The following is a 23955-nucleotide window of genomic DNA, read 5'->3' on the forward strand; positions in this document are numbered from 1 at the left end:
CACAAAGGGGTAGGCAGATTGCTGCAAGGCATCACAGCGGTGTACATCAGGATGAGGGCCATCAAAGTGAGAATAGCTGTCCCCTTTCCACACTCCCTCCACAGTGCTTGGTGTCCCGACAAGGCAATGCCTCTGCCTTCTGGCTTGACCGAGAAAGACACTGAGTCATGGAACAACATCAGAGTAAGTCTAGAAATGGTTTATAGGATGTGGCAACTGGATTATATCAGTGAAAACTTGCAGCAAGGGATAAAAATCAGCTGTGAAACTCATCAAAACCAAGGAAATTCCAGGCAAGGCCTGAAAAAATACTTTAGGCTTTAACCAAACTATCTTAATTCTCAGTAATTAAAAATACTGAGGACTAGGGCTGTAGCTGAGTGGCATAGTGCTTGCTTAGCATGCACAAAGCCCTAGGTTTAATTCCTAGCACTGCAATAAATAAAAATGCTGAGCAGTCTAAACATACATAAATATTATAAGTCTGCTAATAAACACATTCCATTAAAGGCAGCACCCCTGATAACCTAACCCAGATCACAGAAAGTATGCAAACTATCTTAAATGTTTTAGGGGAAAACTTCTAACATTGGATGGGTATCAGTGTGAAAGCATAAATTAGAAACTTATGCATACTATATTTCTGTAATATTTTATTTACAGTGAGCCTATACTTTTATTCCTTAATAGTATCACTTTTGTGACATTAACAAATGCAATGGCATCTACAAAAGAAGCAAGACACAGAGAAGCTATTAACTTAAAGGTGTCCGTGGGTAGGTATTATTTAGAAGTGAACAGATAGAATAATCACTGAATATTGTTTGATCTGTCTAGAACATGAATGTATGACATCAGGGTTTTAGAGTTTGGGGCAAGGGACCTGCTACTGTTTTGTTTTTGTAGTACAAACAGAAGTTTCTTATTTGAAAAGGAAAAGTAAGTTTCCAAAACACTCTAAGGAAGACTGATTAGAAATCGTTCTGACTAGGCATGGTGGTGCACGCCTGTAATCCTAGCACTCAAAAAGTTGAGGAAGGAGGATTGTAGAGAGTTCGAGGCCAGCTGAGGATTACATAGTGAGGTCAGTCTGAACTACATAGGGAGACTCTTCCTCAAAAAAAACCAGAAATCACTCTCAGGATATGATGAGGAAAAATTGTAAGCATCTAGAGGTATGTAATGCGTTGAGGGCAACCTTGTCCATAAAGCTTCCTGAAACTCTCTGATTATCTCTCACACATTTCAGGCATTTAAGTTTAGGTCTGCTTAAAGGGAGTAGAACTAAAAAAAGGAAGTTAGCATTTGGCCTCTCTTATTATTGTATTCTGCCATGTAATCCTTTCAGTATTATGTATGATATTACATGGCTGGAATACATAGTTAAGGTGGGGCAGTTGTTTGAGCTTTGAATTCCTTCACTTTTTTGGATTGCTATTGCTTTGATATCATGTAAACACAACTTCATTTCAAAACATCTAATGACATTTTTCCCAGTTCTGTTCTAATCTTATATTTGACATGTATGTACAAATATAAACAGCTTCTTGAATTAAAATTCAAGATTTTCAGTATGAATACCAAGAAAGTCACATTCAAAAAAGGCTTTTATGAGCTTCACTTACCACTGGATTTGATTTCTCGGACATAATTACTGGGGAACCAGCCTGTTCTTCCATTTAGTGTGCCTTCCCACCAGCCTCCTTCTTCAATACGAGTGACATAAATGATGTCCCCTTTGCAGACTGATAACTCATCTTCATTAGTCTGCTTGAAGTTGAATCTTGCCTTCACTATCAACTGATGACTTCCATTTTCCGTCATCTCCTAGAGAAACAAAAACCACAGCACAGTAAATACCTATCTAAATTAGGCAGGGATAGAAATTATATGGATGTATGCAAATAAAATGGAGAAACCAAGGATAAAACTCCAGGTCCACCTGAGTTGTTAATTTAGGAATTTGTGAATGGACTTCAGGAGGAATCGATAAACCCCTTGAAAGAACATGGAAATTTTTGCATTTGTCAGAGAGTTTTGTTTCATAGATCATAGCTTTCATTTCCTTTTCTCTTCATTAGTGATCTAAAAGTACCTATTTCACATTGCCAGTTGACAAAGTGGAGTAATAAATGATTCCACCCTGTGTCTGCTGAACACGTGAACATAGTCCTCATATTAGGTACTTTCTTTCATAAAAATCTGCCCCCACCTCCCAGTCACTAAAAATATCTTAATTTGGCTAAGACTTAGTTATAAGATCAAATATCTCGGTTATCTAAATTAGGATTTCTTACCTTGTCTCAGGTAGACTAGATTTAACTTTTTTGAAGGTCACAGACCTTTCAAGAATCTGGTGGGTACAGAGGATCTTTGCCCAAATGAGTTCAAACCCATGGGCTTGTTATGCACAATTTAAGAGGATCAAGGTGTGTGGTGCCATGGAGTTCATAAACTCCTCAAAGGAATCTAGAATCTCAGAAAGATTAAAAAATGCTTTTGAAGTAATAGATTATGGTGTCCTATAGTAAGCACGTGTTCTTGGTCAAGGAAAAAAGATTCACCCAAAAAGCAAAAGATGGGGCATTTACTCCAAAATAAAAGCTCCCAATAAAACCAAAAGCAAAGACAAATGGAAGATCCCAATATAGAAGTTCATCATGGGCTAACAGTGAAAATCAGGTCTTGCTCAACAGGAATTCAACAAGAAAAATAAAGATGATGATTATGAATTATTACAGAAGAGCAATGACTATTTATTGGTTGCCCATTAAGCACCAAGTACTATTTAGTTCTAATAAGTCCAGAGAAAAAAAATAACAGCAAAGTGCCATTAGGAGAAGTCACAATGACTCACATTGCATAGCATTCTCAGTATGCAAATGAGCAAGCCACAGAGCTGGAGCTTCAACCCTGATCGTCTGACTCAGGGTCCCACATGCCTCATTTGTTCCACTGGGCCAGCCTGAACTAGTGCCCATTTCATTTGCTGATACCCAAAACAAATAGAGTTTCTCTCTCACCACATAAGGAAGTGCAACTGGGACACTGATCCAGTTCTATGGATTTTAAAACAGGCCGGGGGAATTAGATACCATACTTACCACTGCCTTTGCCTGCTTTTGCGGCCCTGGAGCTGTGCTAGAAACCGCACCCTGTGGGCTTGTCTGAGAACTATTAGCAGCACTAAGAGAAGAGGAACGTCCACATGGTCTTTCTGATAGCTGATCTGTAAAAAGAGGAAAAGGCATGATAAAAGAACCACTCGTGTCAAAATGCCATCTACAACATACCACTATCTTTCATGGGATATTATCAAAGGCATCCTAGCTGTAATTCTCACTGTTATCATTATGGACATGCCAAGTGTATTTCACTTCCTCCTTCCTCCCTTTTGGTTAGGCAACGTGTTCTTAACCTTACTGGTCACTGATCTCCAGTAGAATGAAAAACAGTGACAAAACCACATTTTCTTTCAATCCATTGCCCTCCAACTCTTCCCTCCTGAACCAGTTGCAACAGTATGCCCTGTTATCCAAGGCTGAACTATATTGGGTATCGAACAGCTGTGCATGGCTCTTATTACTTTGAAATATTTCAAATTTCTCTCTTTGTTTTTGGCCCACAACTCAATGGCCCTTTTCTTGCATAGAACAATATGTGTAGCATATATAATGTCAAAATCTTCCTGGTGTGTGTGGGGGGGTGGAGAACGAGCATGAGAGAGAGAACACGTGTGTCTGGGAAGATGCAATCATGATACTAAAATAATTTGTTTTTGAAAATCAAACTCAGGAATCTTTGCTTCCTTGAAACCTTGTGAAATTCGATCAGGGTAGAGCTGAGCTAGATGTTTTCAGTATGCTGAGAGTGTACTAAAGAGAGGAGTTGGCTTCTTGACAAATTCAAATGAGGGTTCTTTTCCTCTCCATTTATTTTTAAAAAGATATAAACTGCAAAAGTCTAAAGCCCAAACATTCCCTATGCGACAAGCTCAGTATCCAAGTAATTTCCTTGATGCGGTGGGTTTTAACTTTCACCTCCTTGTATTTTTATAAATATCTGTGGCAAGGGAAGAGACTGTAAAACTTGCTAAGAGTTTGGCAAAAGAACGTATAATTTGTGTGGCATAATGTTAGAATTATGCGATCCTCCCTACCCAGAACCCGATAGTTGTCGTGTGTGTTAAATATAGTTACTTGAATTAGCTATACTTTCTGCTATAGCCTTACAATAGCTCAAAAGCATTTTTTTCCAAACAGCAAAAGAACAACTTTGAAGAAGTATTTTTACATGTCTTGCTATTATATACAGCTCTTTTGACAAAAACTATAATTACTTGATAGCTTCCTAGATACTCTATCCTATCTGGCACTTGATTGTATTGTCTGTTCTTGTTCTCTAATTGTTTCACGTGGGTAAGTTGAGTCTCCCTAAATAGACAGCAATTTTCTCAAGGGCAGGAACCATATCTTCCACTTCTTCGTAGCACTTGGCAGTATAAGAGCACACAGTCTCGCGGCTCTCCAACATTTGCAGCAACAAGAATCATGTGTGACCATAAGGCCTTTGGATTCAGGCATGGGTTTGAATTCCAGCTTGGTCACTTACTTTCTAGTTTGGCAACTGTAAACTTTCCTTATCTATACTGTGGAACTAATACTACTAATAACAATACCTACACCCAGAAGTATTTCAATTACTGAATGAGACCACGTAGGCCTCTTAGGCCAGCCTTGACTCAGGGAAAAAGCTCAAATTATTTGAACACTGATTATTACTACCACTGTAGGGAAGAAACAGAAGGTGTAAAGTTTGTCATTGTTTGCTTCTAATTTACTAGGATCTATATCTAATGACATCCACTGTGGGGGTGTTACACATTTAAGTAAAATACTCTTTTCACTCCCTGTGAACTTGAGGTTTCATAGTGAGTGCAAGTTTCCTTAGGGATTCCTTTATAGAGACAAAGTTATATGAAAAAATGAAGAGAAAAATAGGTTTCTGTTAGGGAAAGGGAAGTGATGGTTTTATTTTGTAAACTTGATAAAAAAGAAGGAACTAGTCTTTTCCTTTTTATTTTGTCTTGTTATATTTAGCTTGCTACTCAAAGGTTTTAGACAAAATAGTTTTCTGGTTCTTATTTTTATATTCAAGGCATTAGAACAACTCTGTGATGAGTACGTTTAAATCATGTGATGGGTATGCTTAAGTCATGAAAGATGAAAAGTATTTGCCATGCGTTAGGGTTTATTTGGAAGGAGGAGTGAAATTTGCACCAACTGAATAATCCTAGCATAGTTAGAGTAATCAGAAACACATGAATCCAAAAATGTCACCCAGAACTCATAAATCCCAAAGCCTGCTCACCTTCTGTTGCTTTGTTGACAGCTAAAAGTGTAGTGAGAACCTTGGAGAAATTGACCCCTGAATAAAGGTCATCAGGATCAAAGACCTATGAAAAAGGAAAATTGAAACTGTAAGACTAGGTATTCTACTCGACAAACAAAACTGTGAAAAGGCCACTTCTTTCAGCTCTCAGGAGAAAAAACTGTGAAAGCCAAGACACAAATCTCTGTATGCCTTTGGGAGAAATGAAAGCAGCCTCAGAGCTGCCTAATGACATGTGGCGGGCCATCAGTGAGTCAGAGCAAAGCAGTAATGGGAAATGAGAGTCAAGCCGAGAACGCAGCGCCCACCAGGAAATGCACGGTGGGAGCTCAGACCCACTCTTTAACCAGAACGCATTGATACTCCGCAGGCCAGTCCCAGGGGGTGCACAGGCATGGTGACAGGTGAGGCCCATCACCTACGCAGCGTTGGTTACAGAGGTTTGTGCATAGATCCTGCCTTTTGACCTCAGCCTCAGTTCCCGGTTTTGTTTGATCCTGTCTTTCTCAGCTCATCTTTGAACTCAGAGCATGTGAACCCTCGCTGGTCTGAGCCTCCAGGTTCTTCCTTGCCTTATGTGGCTTTTCCAGATCTGCTCTCTGGCCTTCCTGCTACTACTCATCTCTCAGCAACAACATTTTAAATACAAAATTTCAATTTGCCAGCCTCAACCATCATTCTTACATGCTACTGTCCCTACTGAAGACACTGATCACCTGTTGGCATTTTAATATAAAATTGTTAACGTAATTGTTAATATAACGTAATTGTGTAAAGTATGATCTTTAATTTTAAAATGTAAGCATTGTATTGAAATGTAATGAGACTTCTTGCAATAAGTTTGAATCCAGAAGTATTCTCAAGTGCAGTGTTCCTGTTTCCCAAATTCATTAATTTGCTGGTCAACAGGACCAGTAACCTGTCTACAGAGAACCAGATACCCACTTTCTGGATGGAAATGCTCATTATTTTAGAAGGAGCATTTTAGTGCTTTTAACATTTCATCCCAAGCTTTTTAGAACCCTCTTGAAGAAAACAGATTGCATCATTTTTCTCCAAGTGTGGTAGTAGGAGTAAAATGTACCTTTTCAATTAGGACATGATTAATACTGATTGTGAAGAAAGAATCTGTCTTCCCAGTAGGTAGAGCCATTTGTTCCATTTTTAATCTTCCCAGTAGGTAGAGCCATTTGTTCCATTTTTAATCTGCATATTTTCTGGGAACTACATCAAGACAAAATTTTATCTTCCCTTTGTACTTACGGTATTAGAGATTTTTTTGTTAATTCTTGTTTTTGCAGAGCTGAGCATTGAACCCAGGGCCTCGCACATGCTAAACAAGCATTACCAATGAGCTACATCCCCAGACCCCTTCTGTACTTATTCTCAAAGACTCCAAATTTGTCTTTGGAATGAAAACATATAATATCCATTTTTTTCAAGCTTGTAGCTCAATACAGATGCATGCAAACGTGGACCCATACAAGTATACCTATTCTAGGATTCACAAGTCTCCTAGACATCTAATTCATGAATGCTTTATATTCCAAGCTAAAATGACTGAAGGGCCCAACTGTATCTGAAAATGTGCCAAGGGTCTGGGAGTATAGCTCAGTGGCAGAGTATATACAAGGTCCTGGATTTCATCCCCAGCACTGCTAAATAAATAAACAGAAAAATGAGACACAAGTATACTTTTAGTAAAAGGGTAATATTAAAATTACTACATAGTTAAATGACACTATGATCCCAATATATTTCTGAATGCTTCAATAAAACATAAAAGTTTTCCCAGATAGATAAGTTCTATTTTAATTTGCCCTACCCTAGGTTAACAAGATGCAGTAAACTTGAGAGAATCCCAGAATCCCAGAGGATCCCAGACTTCTTAAATCTCCCTCAGAACTGGCCAAGTGGGAAAGCATTAATGACATCTAAGACCAAATAGTTACACAGCAAAAAAGTTCACTTGTTTTTAGTCCATAATTCCCAATGGGAATGTAAGTATGTGTGTAGGTGGATGTGTGCATTGAGTGGATGCAGCGGAGCAGATTAGAGTCTAAAATAATGCTTGCCAGCAGATATTAGCAGAATAAGGCATGAGAGCAAAAGCTACGGTAAGAAATCTCCTGCTTTAATTATTTCTTTTCCAGGTTAACTGTCTAGCTACACATTGTAACACTGGAATTAATCACTTGAACCAGTACTTAATTGAATTTGAGAACAAATAAACAGTGGTCAGAACATGAAATATCCATCAAGAGTCATAGCACACGCTTAAGGGAAGCTTCCTGGACTGTATACAGTTCCCTTTTTGAAAAAAAAAAAAAAAACCCTCCAATATACTCGAGTATATTCACAGACACTGTTCTTGACACTGCAAGGCTACTCTGTAGCACTCGGAACTATTCAGGAAAGGGCTGCAAGGGACCTTTAAGGACTAGTAGAGAAGGCAATGCTGAGGACTATTATCTCAGAATGCTGGAAGACCAGCTATAACTTCCCCTATACTAGAACCTTCTAAGTCACAAACTAAATGATACCTAATATTCTACCCCAGCCCTTCCTTCCATAAACCTGAGGCTGGTTTCCTACAAAATGAAAATATTCTTTGGAGGAAAGACAACAATTTTAGCCATTATCACTCATTTTTACTTTAGTGGAAACCAGAAATGTGAGACCAAGTTTAGAGATGATGAGGTACAGAAAGATGAGGAGCTCTGGCATCTAACTGGAAAGCAAAAGAAAAATGCCCACTAGGGAGAGCTGTGAGAAAAAAACCAGTAAAAGTAGATTACAGCACAGGCTACTTTCACAGGACCAATGCCACTGATTTATACATACAAAATGGAGAAGCAACTCCTCTTTTGGTCAGCAAAGCTCTGAAACCTATTTCAAAGTTAAGTAAATTTGCACATTTATGCTGTATGTAATTTTCCAAAGTCCTTTGCAAAGAAATTTTTTCAACTCAAAGTCAAACCATGACGAAGTCATATGATGTTTATCTTCTAGGACCCTCTGCAAGCCTCACTAGAATGTTTAGTGTCTCTGGTATGTGACTGAGTTCCAGACTAGCTGAACTTTAGCCTATTTTGGTTCAAAAATAAATAGGTCTGTTCTAGTTGGATCTGTGAAGGTCAGATGAACAGCAGGATCCCCATGTCCCCTTCGTTTTAATGCTACTGGATGAAGACAAGAAAAAAAGACCACTTCTTAGACTACTGCTAGACAATTTCAAGATACCAGTCCTGCAATCAGATGAGGCAAGGTTCAAGTTTAACAGTAAACACATTTGCTCTAAAGCACCAGAAAAGCAAGAATTACACTTCATTAAAGATTTTGATGAAGATATTTTTCACAGACCTAACCTAAGGTCCACTTACATGTCAGCAGATGAAATCAGACAAGGCACTTAATTTTTAAATGTTTCCCCACATTTTTTCCATTCTTGATATCCACAGTGACAGCAAAATCTATTTTTTGTCCACTAAACACCAGGTGTTAACTCTGAATTGCTAGGGAATCTGCCAGTATAAATTATGCAGAAATTAATATTATTATGGAGTAGCTTTCAGTGGCAAAATGTGTGCCATTTCATGGTACTTTGCTTAAACTGACAGTTATCTGATAGCTACCACTATGGGTTTACTGGGTCCCTGCCATGTGCCCAGTGCCACGGTGCTATGGTTTAAATGTGCCCCTCCCAAATCACATATTGAAACCTAATCTCGAGAACATGGCGGACAAATAACAGCAGCCACGGAGGCTCTCTGAGATTACCAGCTTAGAATCCATGAGCGGTGCCGTGTGAGGAGTCCCACGTGAGGGGAGATGGACCTTGCCGACCCAGGAACAAAGTAAGCTGAGAGAAACCAACTGGAAATGCAATCCTGATGCTGTAACAGGAACAGATTAAAATCTCAGTGCGGAAGCTGGATCCCGCGCCATTGGAAGCCGCGATTTGAATGTCCTGCTGCCAATACTGCGTCCCAATCCGCACGGCAAGGAGAGAGACGCGCCAAAGCTCTGAAAGCAGGAATCGGCCCAAAGGCGTTGAGAGCAGGACTGGCTCAACCTGCAGTGAGTGAAATGGGGACCCTTTCATAGACTAGGAGGCTCCAACAGAGGATATTCTGGGAACAGCAGACTAGCCGAAACAGGGCCCTGCAGTGACTTTAGTCGCATATTCCCCTCTCAAGCGGGATTGGTGGGGAGCGCTTGACCTGGTGACTGCGTGGACTAGGATCCTGTAGGCTAGCCCAAATCAGGTCCCTGTGCCTGGCGGTGCACCCTAGTAGTGAAGCATTCAGTAGGTTGACCAGGAGGGGCGGGCCCAGCAGAGGCTGCCCAGGTCTGTGTCTCCCTAGTACACTGCAGTGGGCGGGAACACCTAGCGGCGGATTCAAACAAACTGCCACAGACAAAGAGAAAAAAAAAAAAAAAAAAACCGGAGCCTCCTACATACGCTTGTATGGAAGGAACAAAAAGTATGGGAAAAGGGACCAACAAGAAAGGCTCCTCAGTCCCCAATCCTGAGAACACTGATCCAGGAAAGGTAAAAGCAAAAGAGAATGAAGACAGAAAACATGCAATATCAGACACGGCACCTATAGATATAAAACAGTGTCTCTGGAGCCTCGTAGATGAGTTCAAAAATGAAGTATTTAATGAAATAAAGCAAGAAATAAGTAGAATAGTTAGAGAAATGCTAAGCGCCACCCAAGAAAAAACAGATGGTGGAATGGAAGAACAGAAAAAAAGGGGAGAATTGTTTGATGGAGAAAATAGAGAAAACATAGAATACATGAAGCAGGTTCACAGAGATTACCAGGAAACTAAAAACTCTATTGAAAGCTGGCATAACAACTTGAAAGAAACTAAGGATAGATTATCAGACCTGGAGGACAAATTTGTAAGGTGGGAGCATGAAATGAAAAACTTCTTAAAAATAACAAGAAGACAAACAGCAATAATACAAAGACTAGAAGATGACAAAAGGATCTATAACTTAAGAATTAAGAACATAAAAGAAGAAGTAGGGACTCAAACAAATGAACTACAAAAGCTATTCACAGAAATAATCCAGGAGAATTTCCCTAATTTGGCAAAAGGTAAAGATACTCAGATGTATGAGGCATACAGGACCCCAGCCACCTACAACCCAAACAGATCTACACCAAGGCATATAATAATCAAAATTCCAGAAATCCAATATAAGAACAGAATATTAAAAACTGTCAGAGACAAGAAACAGATCACTTAAAAGGGAACACCCATCAGAATTACAGCAGACTTCTAAGCACAAACCATCAAATCACGAAGAGCGTGGGGGGAAATAATTCAAGCTTTGAAAGATAATAACCTCCAGCCAAGATTGATATATCCTGCACAACTGTACCTAGAAATTGATGGAAAAACAAGGTGCTTCCGGGATAAAGAGGAACTAAGGGAATTTGCAAACACCAATTCAACTCTACAGAGAATACTGCAGGATATTCTAAAAATGAAAAATACCAAGATTCCAGAAACAGTGGCAGAGTGGCCACAATGAATGGAGCAGAAAGCGAAATGAAGAGGACAAACTGACAACTAGTGACAGAAAAAAATCTCAACAGAAATGAGGCAGAGAAGGTTTGATGGTAGGAACAGCCATTTTAGAGAAAACAAGACATCATAATAGGTAGTGCTGATTTAATATCCTCTTGTTTTGAAGTCCCATCAAGCTTTTGTTCTTCTGTCTCCATCGGTTTTAACGTGCTGTATCTTATTGGATTTTATTATATGTGATAATATAAACAAAAACTTTTATAGACAAGGAGATTATACAGAAACCATTGTTCATTTTCTGTTAGTTGATTCTAAATACCCTGTAATACTGTCATTCTCTTGAATGGTTTTACATTGTCTTGATATGTTTGATGCTACAGTATACGAAGTTATAACCAAAGATTTTAAGGGAAGAGACACTACGGTAACTACTATTATGTCGAGATTATCTTGTGGTGAAACACTATTTTGTTTAAATGGCTATGTTTTGACCTGCACTGCTTTGTTGTTATGCCCTCTTTTTTTATCTCAATCTCCTTTTTATTATCTACTTTTTCATTTTTATCCTTTTAATTAAGGGAAAAATAAATAAAAAATAGCAGGATGTATTATAGTAACCCACTTTGATTTTCTATTAACTTGATTTGAAATTCTGTATTGCTCTCACCATCTTGTTTTGACTGATTTTCCTCTATTCTGTTATGATAGATAGTACCAAGTTTGAAAGTCTAGGCAACAACTATGAAGACAATAAGAATCAGTGTGATGCCCATTCTGGTTGACTATTATCTTCTTTTGAAGTCCTCTAATGTCTCCAATGTTTTTGTTTTATTGGTCTCATTCTTTACTGTTTTGTTCAATTTTATTACAACTGATGATATAGGCAATTCGTTTTAAGACAACGAGGCATTATGGTAGCCATTGTTGATCACCTTGTAGTTTGTTTTTACATTATGTATTATGTCCATCCTTTTGATTTGACTGACTCTGTCCTGATATGTCACATTTGGTTTTACTTTCTTCAAAAAAAAGTAATAAGAACTGTGGGAATAATAAAACCCAAAATGTGTAATTGTCATTGTACAAAAGAAAGGAAAAGAAAGTTCTCTAAAAGATATAACTGCATATATATTTAAGTGTATAAGATAGATAACCATATTACTGAGTTTTGTTGGATTATTGAACAAAAATGTTTGCAGTCTCACTGTTTGAAATTCCCCTCTATATGCTTTAATTTTGTAACTTCAACAACTATTTCTAAGATGACAATTTGCAATTAACTAGTGATTCCCTACTGTTTATTTTTTCTGAAATTCTGTATAACTTGTACCCTTTTTCTGTTTTTTTTTCTTTTTTCTCCTTAAATAAAATTTTTAAAAAAGGAAAAAAAAAGAAACCTAATCTCCACTGATGGAATTTGGATATGAGGACTTTGGAATGTGATTAGGTCACCAGGATAGAGCCCTTATTAATGGACTTAGTAACCTTATGAAAGGGACATTAAGAGTTGCTTTTTCTCTTCTACTACCTGCAGACACAGTAACTGTGCCCTCACCTGACACTGATTCTGTTAGTGCTTTGATCTGGGACTTCCCAACCTCCAGAATTGTGAAATACATTTCTGTTGTTTATAGGGTACCTAGTTTACGGTATTTTGTTATAGCAGCCCACATGGACTAAGACATAAATATGTGGGGTTTTTAAAATGTATTTGCTTCCTCCAGGGAGCCTGCTATATGGGTTATAATTATTTCCTTCATTTCTTAGGTGAATAAAATTAACACTCAGAGAAGTTCAATCACAGAGCAATTAAGTGATGGAACCAATAAAAAAATACACAAATAAGTGTTCTGAGGGGTATTGTAACCCTGCGTGCACACTGTAGATTTTCATGAAACACAGCAAAACACTAAAAACCAATCCATAGATTTGTACATGAGTAGAAATCCCTTGTTTCTGTCAATATGAGTAGCAGCTACACCATCTGGAGCAAGTTGGTTACAACCTCTAAAATGACTAATTCAGCTAACTACGCCGAGAGAAAATCTCACATATTAAAATGGGCCTTCCCTAATTCCTGTGCCATGTTTCCTGCATCAGGAGACAGTTCTGATTCAGTAGGCACTCAACCCCATTTGGAAGAAGTGAGGAAGGGCTGCACAGTCTGTATATCGTGAGGTATTAATTGGGGGAAGGAGCATCAACCTTGTGGTTATAGAATCCAGTTAAACCATGTGGGCCACATACCATGATGTTAAACCTCTTGATTTGCTTGGCATCATGCTCTAGAATCCTGAGTTAACCAGTCACAGCATTCTAGATACATCTTGGTTAAGAAAAGAATTCATAACCTACTGTGCTTCAGAATTAGTAATGCCTAGAATGTCACTGTGTCTTCTATAACATCAATCAGCTTCTGTTTGAAGTTAATTTAGGGTTGGGGTGATCACAATAGGCTCCATCACTCAACTTTAACAAATCTAATCAACTAAGAAGCAAGTGATTCAGAGAGACCATAAGCACATATAACATATTTCAAGAGCCTGTTAAAAAAAAAAAAAAACAGATTCCAAATATTTAAGAACATTTCAATTCTCCCAGAAAGTTCTTGCTCTTATTGAACAAAGTCTTAATTAACTTAGCTCATCTTGAATCACATTCTCTAATTCTCACAGCTGAGCACACTGCCTCTGTTAACCCCTGAACTTTGGAGGAAATGTCACTTCATAGTGCGACAGAGCAAGCAAATCCGAGCTGCTTAGTCATATTTCACTGGGTGGCACAGCTCCTGGCTCTGTGAACACGACCTGGGATGCTTCCACACAGCTTCTACTAAAAGCAGTCACAAAGTCAGCAACAAATAATGCTCTTAGCTCAAAAATTGGACTCATTACCCACTGGTATTCCACTTACTAGAATACAGTGGATGGCATTTGTACCCTGCCTGGCTTTAAATAATAACTGCTCCTATTGATGTAAGAGTGAACTTAAAGAGTACAAACCCTGTACTCTATTTCCTCCATTTCTCTGCGTTTCAGCAATTTAGGGAACAAGTTCGGACTTGTGCTTTTAGCTGAAACAACATGAGGTATAATGAAAAGAGCACTAGTGTGGAGGTCAGAAAACCTTGATTCCAATCGTAGCTTTGTCACTGCTGAGCAGTTGTAAAGACCTTAGGGAGGCAACACTCGTTTCCTATGGCTTTTGCATCTGGAAAGTAAAGAGTGTATCTGACCAAAGGAGATCAGAGAGAGGTCTACTGGTCCATCATGTTGATAGAGGCTCTCAAAGGAAGCATTTTAGCTGGCTCCCCACGCCCGGAATCTGGCCTTCCAGTGTCAAGGCTCTTGAGAATGAATGGACACATGCTAGTCAAGCTCACCAAAAACCCAAAGCATAAGCCAAAATGCCAGTTTTTTGACTTTTGCTAAAATGAACTAGTAATAGGATTGGATACCCACATTTTACACCCAGAGTACTTTCTCTCCAGACACAAATCTATATGGTAACCAAATCATAATTAGAAATGGATTGGGTTGTACAGAATAAGAGCAAAGGAGTCTGGGATATTACAGACTAACAATTATTTCTTGGTGTCTTATTGCCACTGCATAGTTGCATTTGGATTGTGAATGTGGACATTTTTTAACCCTCTATGTTCTTTTGTTTCTGTGGATCTTGACAGAGTCACTTATATAACAAATATGGGCTCCTAAATGAATGGAACCTCCTACGGCCCAGAGCCCAGAAAGTTTGGCCCCGCACATCTCCTGTGACAGAAGCCAAGTTCCAAACTTAATCCCTCATTGTTCACTCCTCATTTCGGATTCACCAAATCTGCTTTCTGATGGCTACCGCAGCCTGCCCAAATCACACCTTAGCACTCCTATTCTTCCTGTTACCACTCCTCTACAAGAAGATCTGCTTTCTTCAACACAGACACTTATTTTCAGTTGAGTATTAAATATTTAAGAAACAGGGAGGTGAATGGAGAATGCTATAGGCATCTTGGTGGAGACAGTCACAGGATTAAAAAGAGAGCACAAAAAACAAAACTGTTTTCATATCATCTCACTAAAACAGGGTAGGCATGAACAAAAGAAAAGGAAAGGCGATATCTTGCCTATCAATACCGTTTATTAAGTCAAGGACACGAAGCAGGGACCCTGGAACCAGCTGCCTCACAGCCAGCCAGCCTCTGTAACTCACCCCCGCCCCTCTGCCTGTGCTCCTGTCACCAGAGCTTTTGCTGGAGCCCCATTGGCTGTGAGTTTTAAAGAGTGGATGGGTGAAGCCTCAGCTGCTGGAGTATCTGTACGCCAGACTTGGGGGTGCCTCCCCATCCCTTCACAAAAGGGACTGGCTTCCCAGTGTTCCAAATTGGAATGCAGAACATATTTTTCCCAGAGACATAGCATCACACCTGCCACTTAGTCTCTGGGCATTCTATAGTTTGGCCACATTGAGTATTAAACAGGCTGTTATGGGCCAGTCAGAAAACAGAATCAGCATGTAAAACCTTGTTTCTGTGGGGAAATGTTTCCTGTGTTCCTAACAACAACACAAACAAATCTCTGGCAAATCTGTCAGGAGTAATAGTACTCCTGGCACACTTGGAGAACTATTTATTTTAGAACTCTGTGATGACAGAACCAAAGTAAACACAGGAATTTTATGAGAGCATTCTCAGAAATGTCAGTACCTGACAGCTCCTTCAAGCCTGTTAGGCAGTTAGGGAAGAGGATCACCCTACGAAGAAGGGTGTCTCGAATTTTCTGGGAGCTATGATGACTTAGGGTTGGAGCCGTAGACCCTAACAGAAGCAATCATTGCACCTACGAACTCCAGGTCCAGGAGAGACAGCTGGCGGACCAGCACTGCACTACCATCAGAGAGAGGAATTGTTGCAGGTTGCCTTAGGTAGCAGCTCCTTCGGTAGTCTCCATCAGTCTCCCACTGATTCACCTTCATGTTGCTTTCTTCTGACCAGGTCCTGCTTTATGAGGTGCTCCACACCAAACCCTTCAAAGATCTACCAGCATGCCAGTCTTTATTTCTTCTGCGGGTATCAAGATTAGTCCTTGATCTCTAATTACTCAATTTTTTATTTTAAAGAGAAAAAAAGAATAAAAACAAAGATACAGAATTTCAAAAACAAAATAATAGGAAACTGACAATGGTTAATATATTGCGTATTTCTGTCTTCAAAGCAGGTGCTCAGCTTACAAGATACAGGCATGCAAATCAATCAAACAGTATAAGCATAAGTCATTTTTTCAATGAATGAAGAGAAATCAGTAGATAATTAGCTTAGCTATCTTTTGTATACCAGACTCACATGTGTAAGCATCATATTGTCTCCCTAGTGTAAGAAACTGAAAAATAAGACTCAATATCTATAATAGATATTGTGAAAGGGAAAGAAAGAGCCCAAAAGTAAAGAAGAACTGAGATGGATGAAAGGATAAAAGAAGGAAGGGAAAACGGATGTCCAATTAGAAAGTGAACTCAGTGAAGTCCAAATTCATCTACCACCCTGGCCAAGTATCCAAAATGTATGAAACACAAGATAAATAATCATTGTCTAGGTGACTGATAAGATTTACATATGGATTATGCCTAGAATATAAACTGCATGGTATGAGTGTAAATTTGTTTCCATTTCTGTGTCCTTAGCACCTAAGAGAGTGTCTGTCACATAATAAGAGCTCACTAGATATTTGATTAATTAAAGTTTAGACAGTCTTGCCATAGGTAATTAATCATAGGAAAAACCATTGCTGGACGTATAATAAATTCCAAGAAATAACACTCAGGAAAGAAAAAAATCAATTTTCATGCAACTTTCCAGGAAACCTCCATCGTCAAAAATGAGATACACGTGTACTCATCTGCAAAACAAAACTAAGCCCTGTGACAGTGAGGTGACCAGAGGTGCTTCAAGCTCCATGGCTGATTTTCTGAGCTATGTGCCAAGCATGGGCAACATCTACAATTGCTGGCCTGTCCCGGACAAGAGAGGTTCCTTTAAATCCCATCACAGACACTGTGACCTAAGTGTTACAGAGCAGGGAAGCACGGAAAGACTGTGGGATTTTGCTGCTTTGCCGAAATTGGCTATATCTTTTACTGTTTTGTGATAAAATGGCATAAATAACCAACACCACAGCCTGCATCCACTTTTCACACCCATCCTCTAAAACTGGCTTCAAGTTTCAGCCAGGGCACAGTAGGGCACAGCAAAATCACTCACCACAAGCAAGAAGGGGTAACTTGCAATTTGAAAGACTACAAATCACATGTCCAAAGTCCTTCTAACCCCAGCTAATCTGAGTGAGATAGATGCGTCACAGTTCCTATAGTTTTCGTTCTTTACAGATTATCTTCAGTAATTGATTTGGCAATGACTTTGGGCATTCCTCATTTATAACTCTGTGTGAGCCACCTGTCAAAGGTATGTCATTTTCAGAGATACCCACCAGTGCCTAACATACAACGTTTAATTAATTAGTTGTCAACTTTACTCCGACTTTTTACAAGTAGGATTTACACCTTGAAAACAAGCCAAACACTGTGTGATGGGCATTCAGGAGTTCAGCTATCAGAGACATCAGGAGTGCTGCTTTTGGTCAGCATCCATATGTGTCAAAGAACAGCAATGCCATCTGGCAAAATAAAGAATGTAATCCAGGCTAGAAAGGCCCAGAAGATCATGTCTATCTTCCTTAGGCCAGCGTCCATATTTCCTCCCAAGATGGCTCCCCTCTGGGAAGCCCATTACTTCTTACCATCCTCTTCGTAAGTATACTCATGGCACTTTGCTTTTTTCACTGTTTCTCTCTGATGTTTCTACTTATCCTTATAAAGATTCCCTCAACCACCTGAATCCTAGCTCTCCATCAGGGCCCAGCCCAAATCACTCCCATCTGTGGGCCTTTCTTCCAACACTACTCCGTGCACAGCTACGCAACAGGCTTCCTTACTTTTGAGCTCCTCGCCCACCTAGCCTCTAAAGTATGGAACCACTAACTGGTGACCTAGCCATATGCGACTGTATACTGTTAAATTCCACCCCTTCACGCAGTCACAGACAGGAACCCACACTGTACTAGCTGTATAGACAACAAACAAGAACTTGCTGAATGTCACCCTTTCCTCTCAATCCAAACTGCAAACAGATTCTTCTTCCACCAGAAATATCTGACCTTTTGGCATGTCTTTCCCAGAGAAACAGGGGAAGGAGCTCTTCTCGTAGAATTCAGTAAATCAGGACTCATAGATTTTCCATCTCTTGGTAAAATAAATACTCCTTTTGAAAGAATATGATTGAGAGAAGTTAGGTATACTGACAAACATTAACCTCACCAAAAGAAGTGAAGCTACTGCCTGATCACTGTGAAAACAGCCCCAGGGAATCATTGTGGGAAAAGCTCACACCGCACAGCTCAATGAAATCAAGAAACTTCGGGCTAGATTAGAAACAAGAAGTGGCCTGAGGACTGGAAAAGCCAAGAGGAACATTCAAATGGCAGCGTGAGACCTAATCTCTCACACCTTTTTGTGGTTGTCTTCCTCTTTTTTTTTTTTTTTTTTTTTTTTTTGCTTTGTGTTTTGAAACAGGGTCTCACTATGCAGTTCAGGTTGGCCTTGAAATTTAAAACAGGTACTTTAGCTTGGCCTAAAGAACCTCAGTCATGAGTGCTGTGTTAGTGGAGACCTAGCTTTTTCTTAAAATACTTTTTGTGTTTTCATTCACTGAAGAGTCATTTCTATAAATAAAACTCAACCCCCAATAATGGGCATGTAAACTGCTATACATACAAGTGATCAAAAAGAAAAAAAAAATACATAGTACCAGGAATTGAACCCACGATTTTACATGGAGCTACTATAAATAAAACTCTATAAATAAAACTCAACCCCCAATAATGGGCATGTAAACTGCTATACATACAAGTGATCAAAAAGAAAAAAAAATACATAGTACCAGGAATTGAACCCACGATTTTACATGGAGCTACACCCAGAGTTTCTTATTTTTTAGACTGTCCCTTATTAAATTGCTCAGGTGAGACTCAAAGTTTTGACTCTTCTGCCTCAGTCTTCCAAGTGCTGAGACTAAATACATGCACCACTGCAGCCAGCGTAAAAGGAAAATTTTTTTAAATATTTCTATTAAAAATATATTATCTATTCAATAAATATTTATGAACACCTGGTATATGTCAGGCACTGATATATGAATTTGTTCTAAAATGAGAAATAAAAAGGACGCTACAGCTGGATGTATAGAACACATCTATAATCCTAGCACTTAGGAGGCTGAGGCAGGAAGATTGCCTCGAGTTCAAGGCCAACCTGGGCTACATAAGCAAGTTCAGGGCCAGCCTGAACTACATGAGACCCTGTCTAAAAAAAAAACACTATATAAAGTCTGGCAAATGAAGAAGTCATACATAGAGACACCAATCCTTAAAATACTGGCTTCCATTCCGTTGTCTTTCTTAAAAGGTGATTTTTTTAAAAAATCCGAAATCAAGATCTTTTCCAACATAGAACACATTCCCAAATACTAACCTGTCTCAGAGAATACAAACTGAATAAGTTACAGTATAAATACTTATTTACACTACCACAATTACTCATTTTCTCAAGAAAGCCATTAAATTTCTTTTGTTAGTAAAATATTACATTCTCTTGGTTTGCATATATTTCTCAGAAATTATTGGTAAATGTCCGTTTTGTTGTTGACCTAGCCAGAAAGAACAACCATAAGACAAATGTTTCTGAGTTTTGAGGCCTGCTAAGAAGGTCTTCATAAAAGACACGAGGAACTTGACACCTTACAGCTGCCTCTTAATGTTCACATTTCCAAGGAGCAGAAAATATCTTTGTTCTTGTCTAGAGTGAGACAAGTCTTTAATAGTAGCTTAACTTGCTGCTTTGCAAAGTGCCACATTTGGTCTCACCTTAATTTAATTTCCTTCTTTTCCCTATTGTACTATCCAATCCCTCAATTGACATATCTGCTATCTGTAATAACAGCCACGTCCCCAAAAAAGTGTAAAATGGGGATTTTCTTCTATTTGTCTAAGCAGAACCTAATTAATTAGTAAGGTAAATCTTCTGCCAGAAGTCAAATGAAAAAGATGTGTGGATGTCTCATCTCTGATCCCGTTGGTTTCCCCGTGTTAGGGTCCAGTTGGCCATGGTCTGACAAAGCCGGGAGCTAATCCGACAGAGGGCTGGTGCCGTGAGCCTTTCAGATGACAGCAGAGGAAGGGGCCATGTCAATGTTGAAATGAGGACACTGAGCAGGTCCTGACTGAATGGAGACACACACTCTCTAAAAAGTTGGTAAACCCTAAGAAACTGGCAAGTGCCTTCACAGTTCTTTCATTTGCAATTCAAAAAGTAGACCCTGCATTTGTTTTTTGTGCTAAGCCCATATGTCATCAGCAATCGCTGTGCTGGCAAAGGGCATCATCTCTTAGACTGACACTTGGGAGTCGCCTCAGAAACAAATATGACCAAATTAGAATGTAGCTGTAGTAAGGGACAGCTGGCCAAGATTGTGTGGCTTTAATAAAGAGGCATATTGTACTCTGTTGCCCCCAGAAACGGCCTGGATTAGAGTCAACATTAAAACAAAATTAGAGTGAGTTTGATTTAAAATAAGATAATTTACATCACCAGTCTGAAGATTCCACAGATCAAAATTTCCTAAAAAAATGCATTCCTTTTCATATGTATTTGGTACACTCAACCCAACTCAGAAACAATGTGTTTCCTTTTTAGATACTACATACTGTGCTTTAAAAAAATAGAGACATTGATTGTGATTTCCCCTCTCAACTATGCCCAATTCAGAGAGTTTATTACTTATTTCCTGAGTGCAAAGGGGAATGTTTTTATCAGTCATCACGAAAAATAAAAGACCATTCACTGAAATGTTTAATTTAATTAAAACAATAAGTATCTTTCTCTGGGGTATATTTTAAATTTTTGATATATTTTAATTATAAAATAAATCCTGTTGGGAAAGACACAAACATTCAACTACTCCATTCACTTAAACATGAGAAACTGAAAAAATTCCTTTCTCACATTCTTCCAGTTTATATGTGGACTAGAAAGGAATGAAAAGCTTTCCTGATTTTTCAACTCCAACAGGAATCCATCCAAACTGTTTCTATTATTAGAACACAAAATGGTAGCTAAAGAAGTTACTGTGATTAACAACTGAATAATTCATAGTCTGAAGAATTTGGTTGCTTTTGCTTCTCCAGGTCCTCTTTACAACTGGATCCCCAAATATATTTCTAGTCCTGTGTTGTTATAAAGGAAACCATATACAAACTGAATCAGTTAAAAAACAAAAAACCTGGTCCTGCTAAGCTCTGAAAACAAGAGCAAGACAATTAGCTGAGAAAAGAACAAGCACTGTTACAACCAGTTCTTAAAACTCTTAAGAATACACATAGAGCGTCTAAAAATATAGTTACAAATTCCAGCCTGTGCTCCATAGATATCACTGAGCTGTAGTATCCCTGATATTTAAGTTGCCTTTACATAACCTCCCAAATAAAATACATGAATTAAATATGACATATAAAATCATTTGAAACATGTCTCAACACACTTAAATTCAAATTATTTTCTATAACGAGAGGCACTGAGCATTTCAAATTCAGGGGAGGAAAAGGCACTTGAATTAGTGAGGGAAAAATGTTGAAGGGATTCATTCCTGCTGGTGCACTGAGGGCAAGGGGCCATGCCTGCTGTCACCACTCAGCTAAACGGCCCAGAAACTGTCAACTTGGTTTTGTTTTCTGAAAAGATGGGTTCGGTATTTTAAAATATGTGGGAGTTTTATCTTTGACTTTTGAAAGCATTTTTCCAAACATGAGCAGTCTATTCCACATAGAGAAAGGAACTGAGGCACAAGATGGCCAGCTTTGTGTCTTCCTATTTCAAGTTTCAACAATTCAGTGTAAGCAATGTGAAACTTCAGGCCCTTCAGAGGGAGGTCTCACAGTTTATCTCTCCCTGCATCCAATTTGTTTACATGTTAAGATCACAAAAGGAAATTATTCTAAAAAGCAATGACTTACTTATTAAGCGGAATTACCTTAATATAACTGAACTATGTGATTTTGGTAATGGGATAGATTTGTGACTACCAGGCTACTAGAATGCATTAAAATTCCAATTAGAAACTTAGTTTTCATTGAGAGTTGGTGCCAGACACTGTTGCTTAACTTGCTTCCCCTCATTTAACTCTAGGGTTGGGCATGCACCTCATGAGTTATATACCACTGCCCCATAGGAGATTCACAGATACCTAATACGGGGCCAAACCAAATCAGTCCAAGCCTAAAAATCAAGCTGCTACCCCCCTGATTACCACACTACCTTTCAGCAAAAAAAGACTGCCCTGCCAGGAATCAAAGTCACACCAACATGGGGAAAGGAACAAATTCTAGGTACTAGATGCACACAGCGTGTGCCTAAAACAACAGCCTCAGATAGAGAAGGAAGGAGTCTGCTTTTTATATTTTTCTGTCTCCTTTGCTGACATATTTCTGACATTGTCTTCCATGATACATAGATAATAGATTTATACTTTCTGCCTTTGAAATTATATCTATAGTACCCCCTCTTTTCCCTTTAGCATAATCTTCTATTCAGATGCCGAGTTTCAGTTTACAAAGTGTTCCCACATACCTCATCACATGAAACTTTCTATTTCTCACCAGCTTTAGGGCAACCGCCAGGTTACCCACAATGCTAACATATACTTGGATAAGAAAAAGCTCTCAGTCTGTCAATGAGAAAAGTCTTCCAAGAATAAATTGCAAGTGTTAGTGCAAAGATAGGATACATCACTTTGAGGCCTGATCGCTGATTACTTGTTCTATCAGCCATTTATTAAATATACGGTGGTACCTCAGTTCCCAAACTTGATTCTTTCCACAATTCTGGTCACAAACTGAGTTGGATACAAACCAAATCAAATTCAATGGTTAAGTTCAATGTTGACTTTATGGGGAAATTTGACTCAGTTCTTGTCCAGTTCACTTTACACCTAGAATCACGGAGAGAATTGAGTCTGTGAACCACGGGACCACTGTAAGCATTTACGGAGCCTGCCATGTGCCATATTCTATCGTGGGGGACAGGGTTATAAGGATTGTGAAATTTTGGTACCCACCCTTGAAAAGTTCCAAGACTAACCGACAGATTGCTGACAGATAAACATAACCATATTGAGAATGGATGAGCAGCGTAAAGGTAGCTTGGCACAAGGGATTATACAGAAGCAGACACAAACTGTCTAATCCAGCAGAGAGCAGATCTGAGGCTGGGAAGGCGGCTTAACATCTCTTTCCTTATGGTTCTCAACCAGGTGGTAGATGCTTGAAGTGGCTAGATTGCTGAACTCTGGATAAATGCAGGAAGTGGTTCTTAACTCTGGGTATATATATCAGAATCACTTCCATAGCTTCCAAAAAATTAATCAAAAGGCTTGATCACTTTAGAAAACTGTGAGGAGTACCCACTGAAGCTGATTATATACCCTATGACTTAACAATTCCACTGCTGTGTATAAATTCAACAAAATGTGGGTATGTATTGTTTAGGAGGCATCCATAAGGGTATCCTGTATAACAGCACTGTTCATAGCAACCAAAAACTGGAAACAGCCTAGATGCCCATCAACAAGTGAATAGAAAAAGATTACAGTGTAGCCATATAACAAAATATTCAAGGCCAAGGCTATAGCTTGGTGCATAGAACCTGCCTGGCAAGTGCAATGTCCTGACTTTGACTCCTGGTACAAAAAAAAAAAAAAAAAAAAAAAAAAAAAAAAAAACAGTGAAACACGATTCAGTAACAAAAGGAGTGAATTGCTGGTACCTGCAATAACACGGATGGCTAGTATAAATATTGTGTGAAGTAGAGGAGACCCTATACAAATGACTGTAAACCATATGATTCTACTCACATAATGTA

At 38.9% G+C, this 23955-nt stretch overlaps 1 protein-coding gene across 7 annotated transcripts in view; it reads right to left on the reverse strand.

The window, feature by feature from the left end:
* The window catches only part of Arhgef6 (Rac/Cdc42 guanine nucleotide exchange factor 6), a 121806-nt gene that overhangs the window by 86314 nt on the left and 11537 nt on the right, over positions 1-23955 (reverse strand). For all 7 annotated transcript variants that reach the window (XM_063246461.1, XM_063246456.1, XM_063246458.1 and 4 more), the window contains 3 exons: positions 5371-5455; positions 3105-3229; positions 1626-1827 (listed from right to left, as the gene is read on the reverse strand). In XM_063246461.1, coding sequence (XP_063102531.1) covers positions 1626-1827; positions 3105-3229; positions 5371-5455 — 412 coding nt within the window. The remainder of the gene's footprint in view (positions 1-1625; positions 1828-3104; positions 3230-5370; positions 5456-23955) is intronic.

Source organism: Cavia porcellus, unplaced genomic scaffold (genome assembly GCF_034190915.1).
Source record: "Cavia porcellus strain 051 isolate PalLab524CR breed Dunkin Hartley unplaced genomic scaffold, mCavPor4.1 scaffold_3, whole genome shotgun sequence".
In the NCBI taxonomy this organism is placed as follows: Eukaryota; Metazoa; Chordata; class Mammalia; order Rodentia; family Caviidae; genus Cavia; species Cavia porcellus.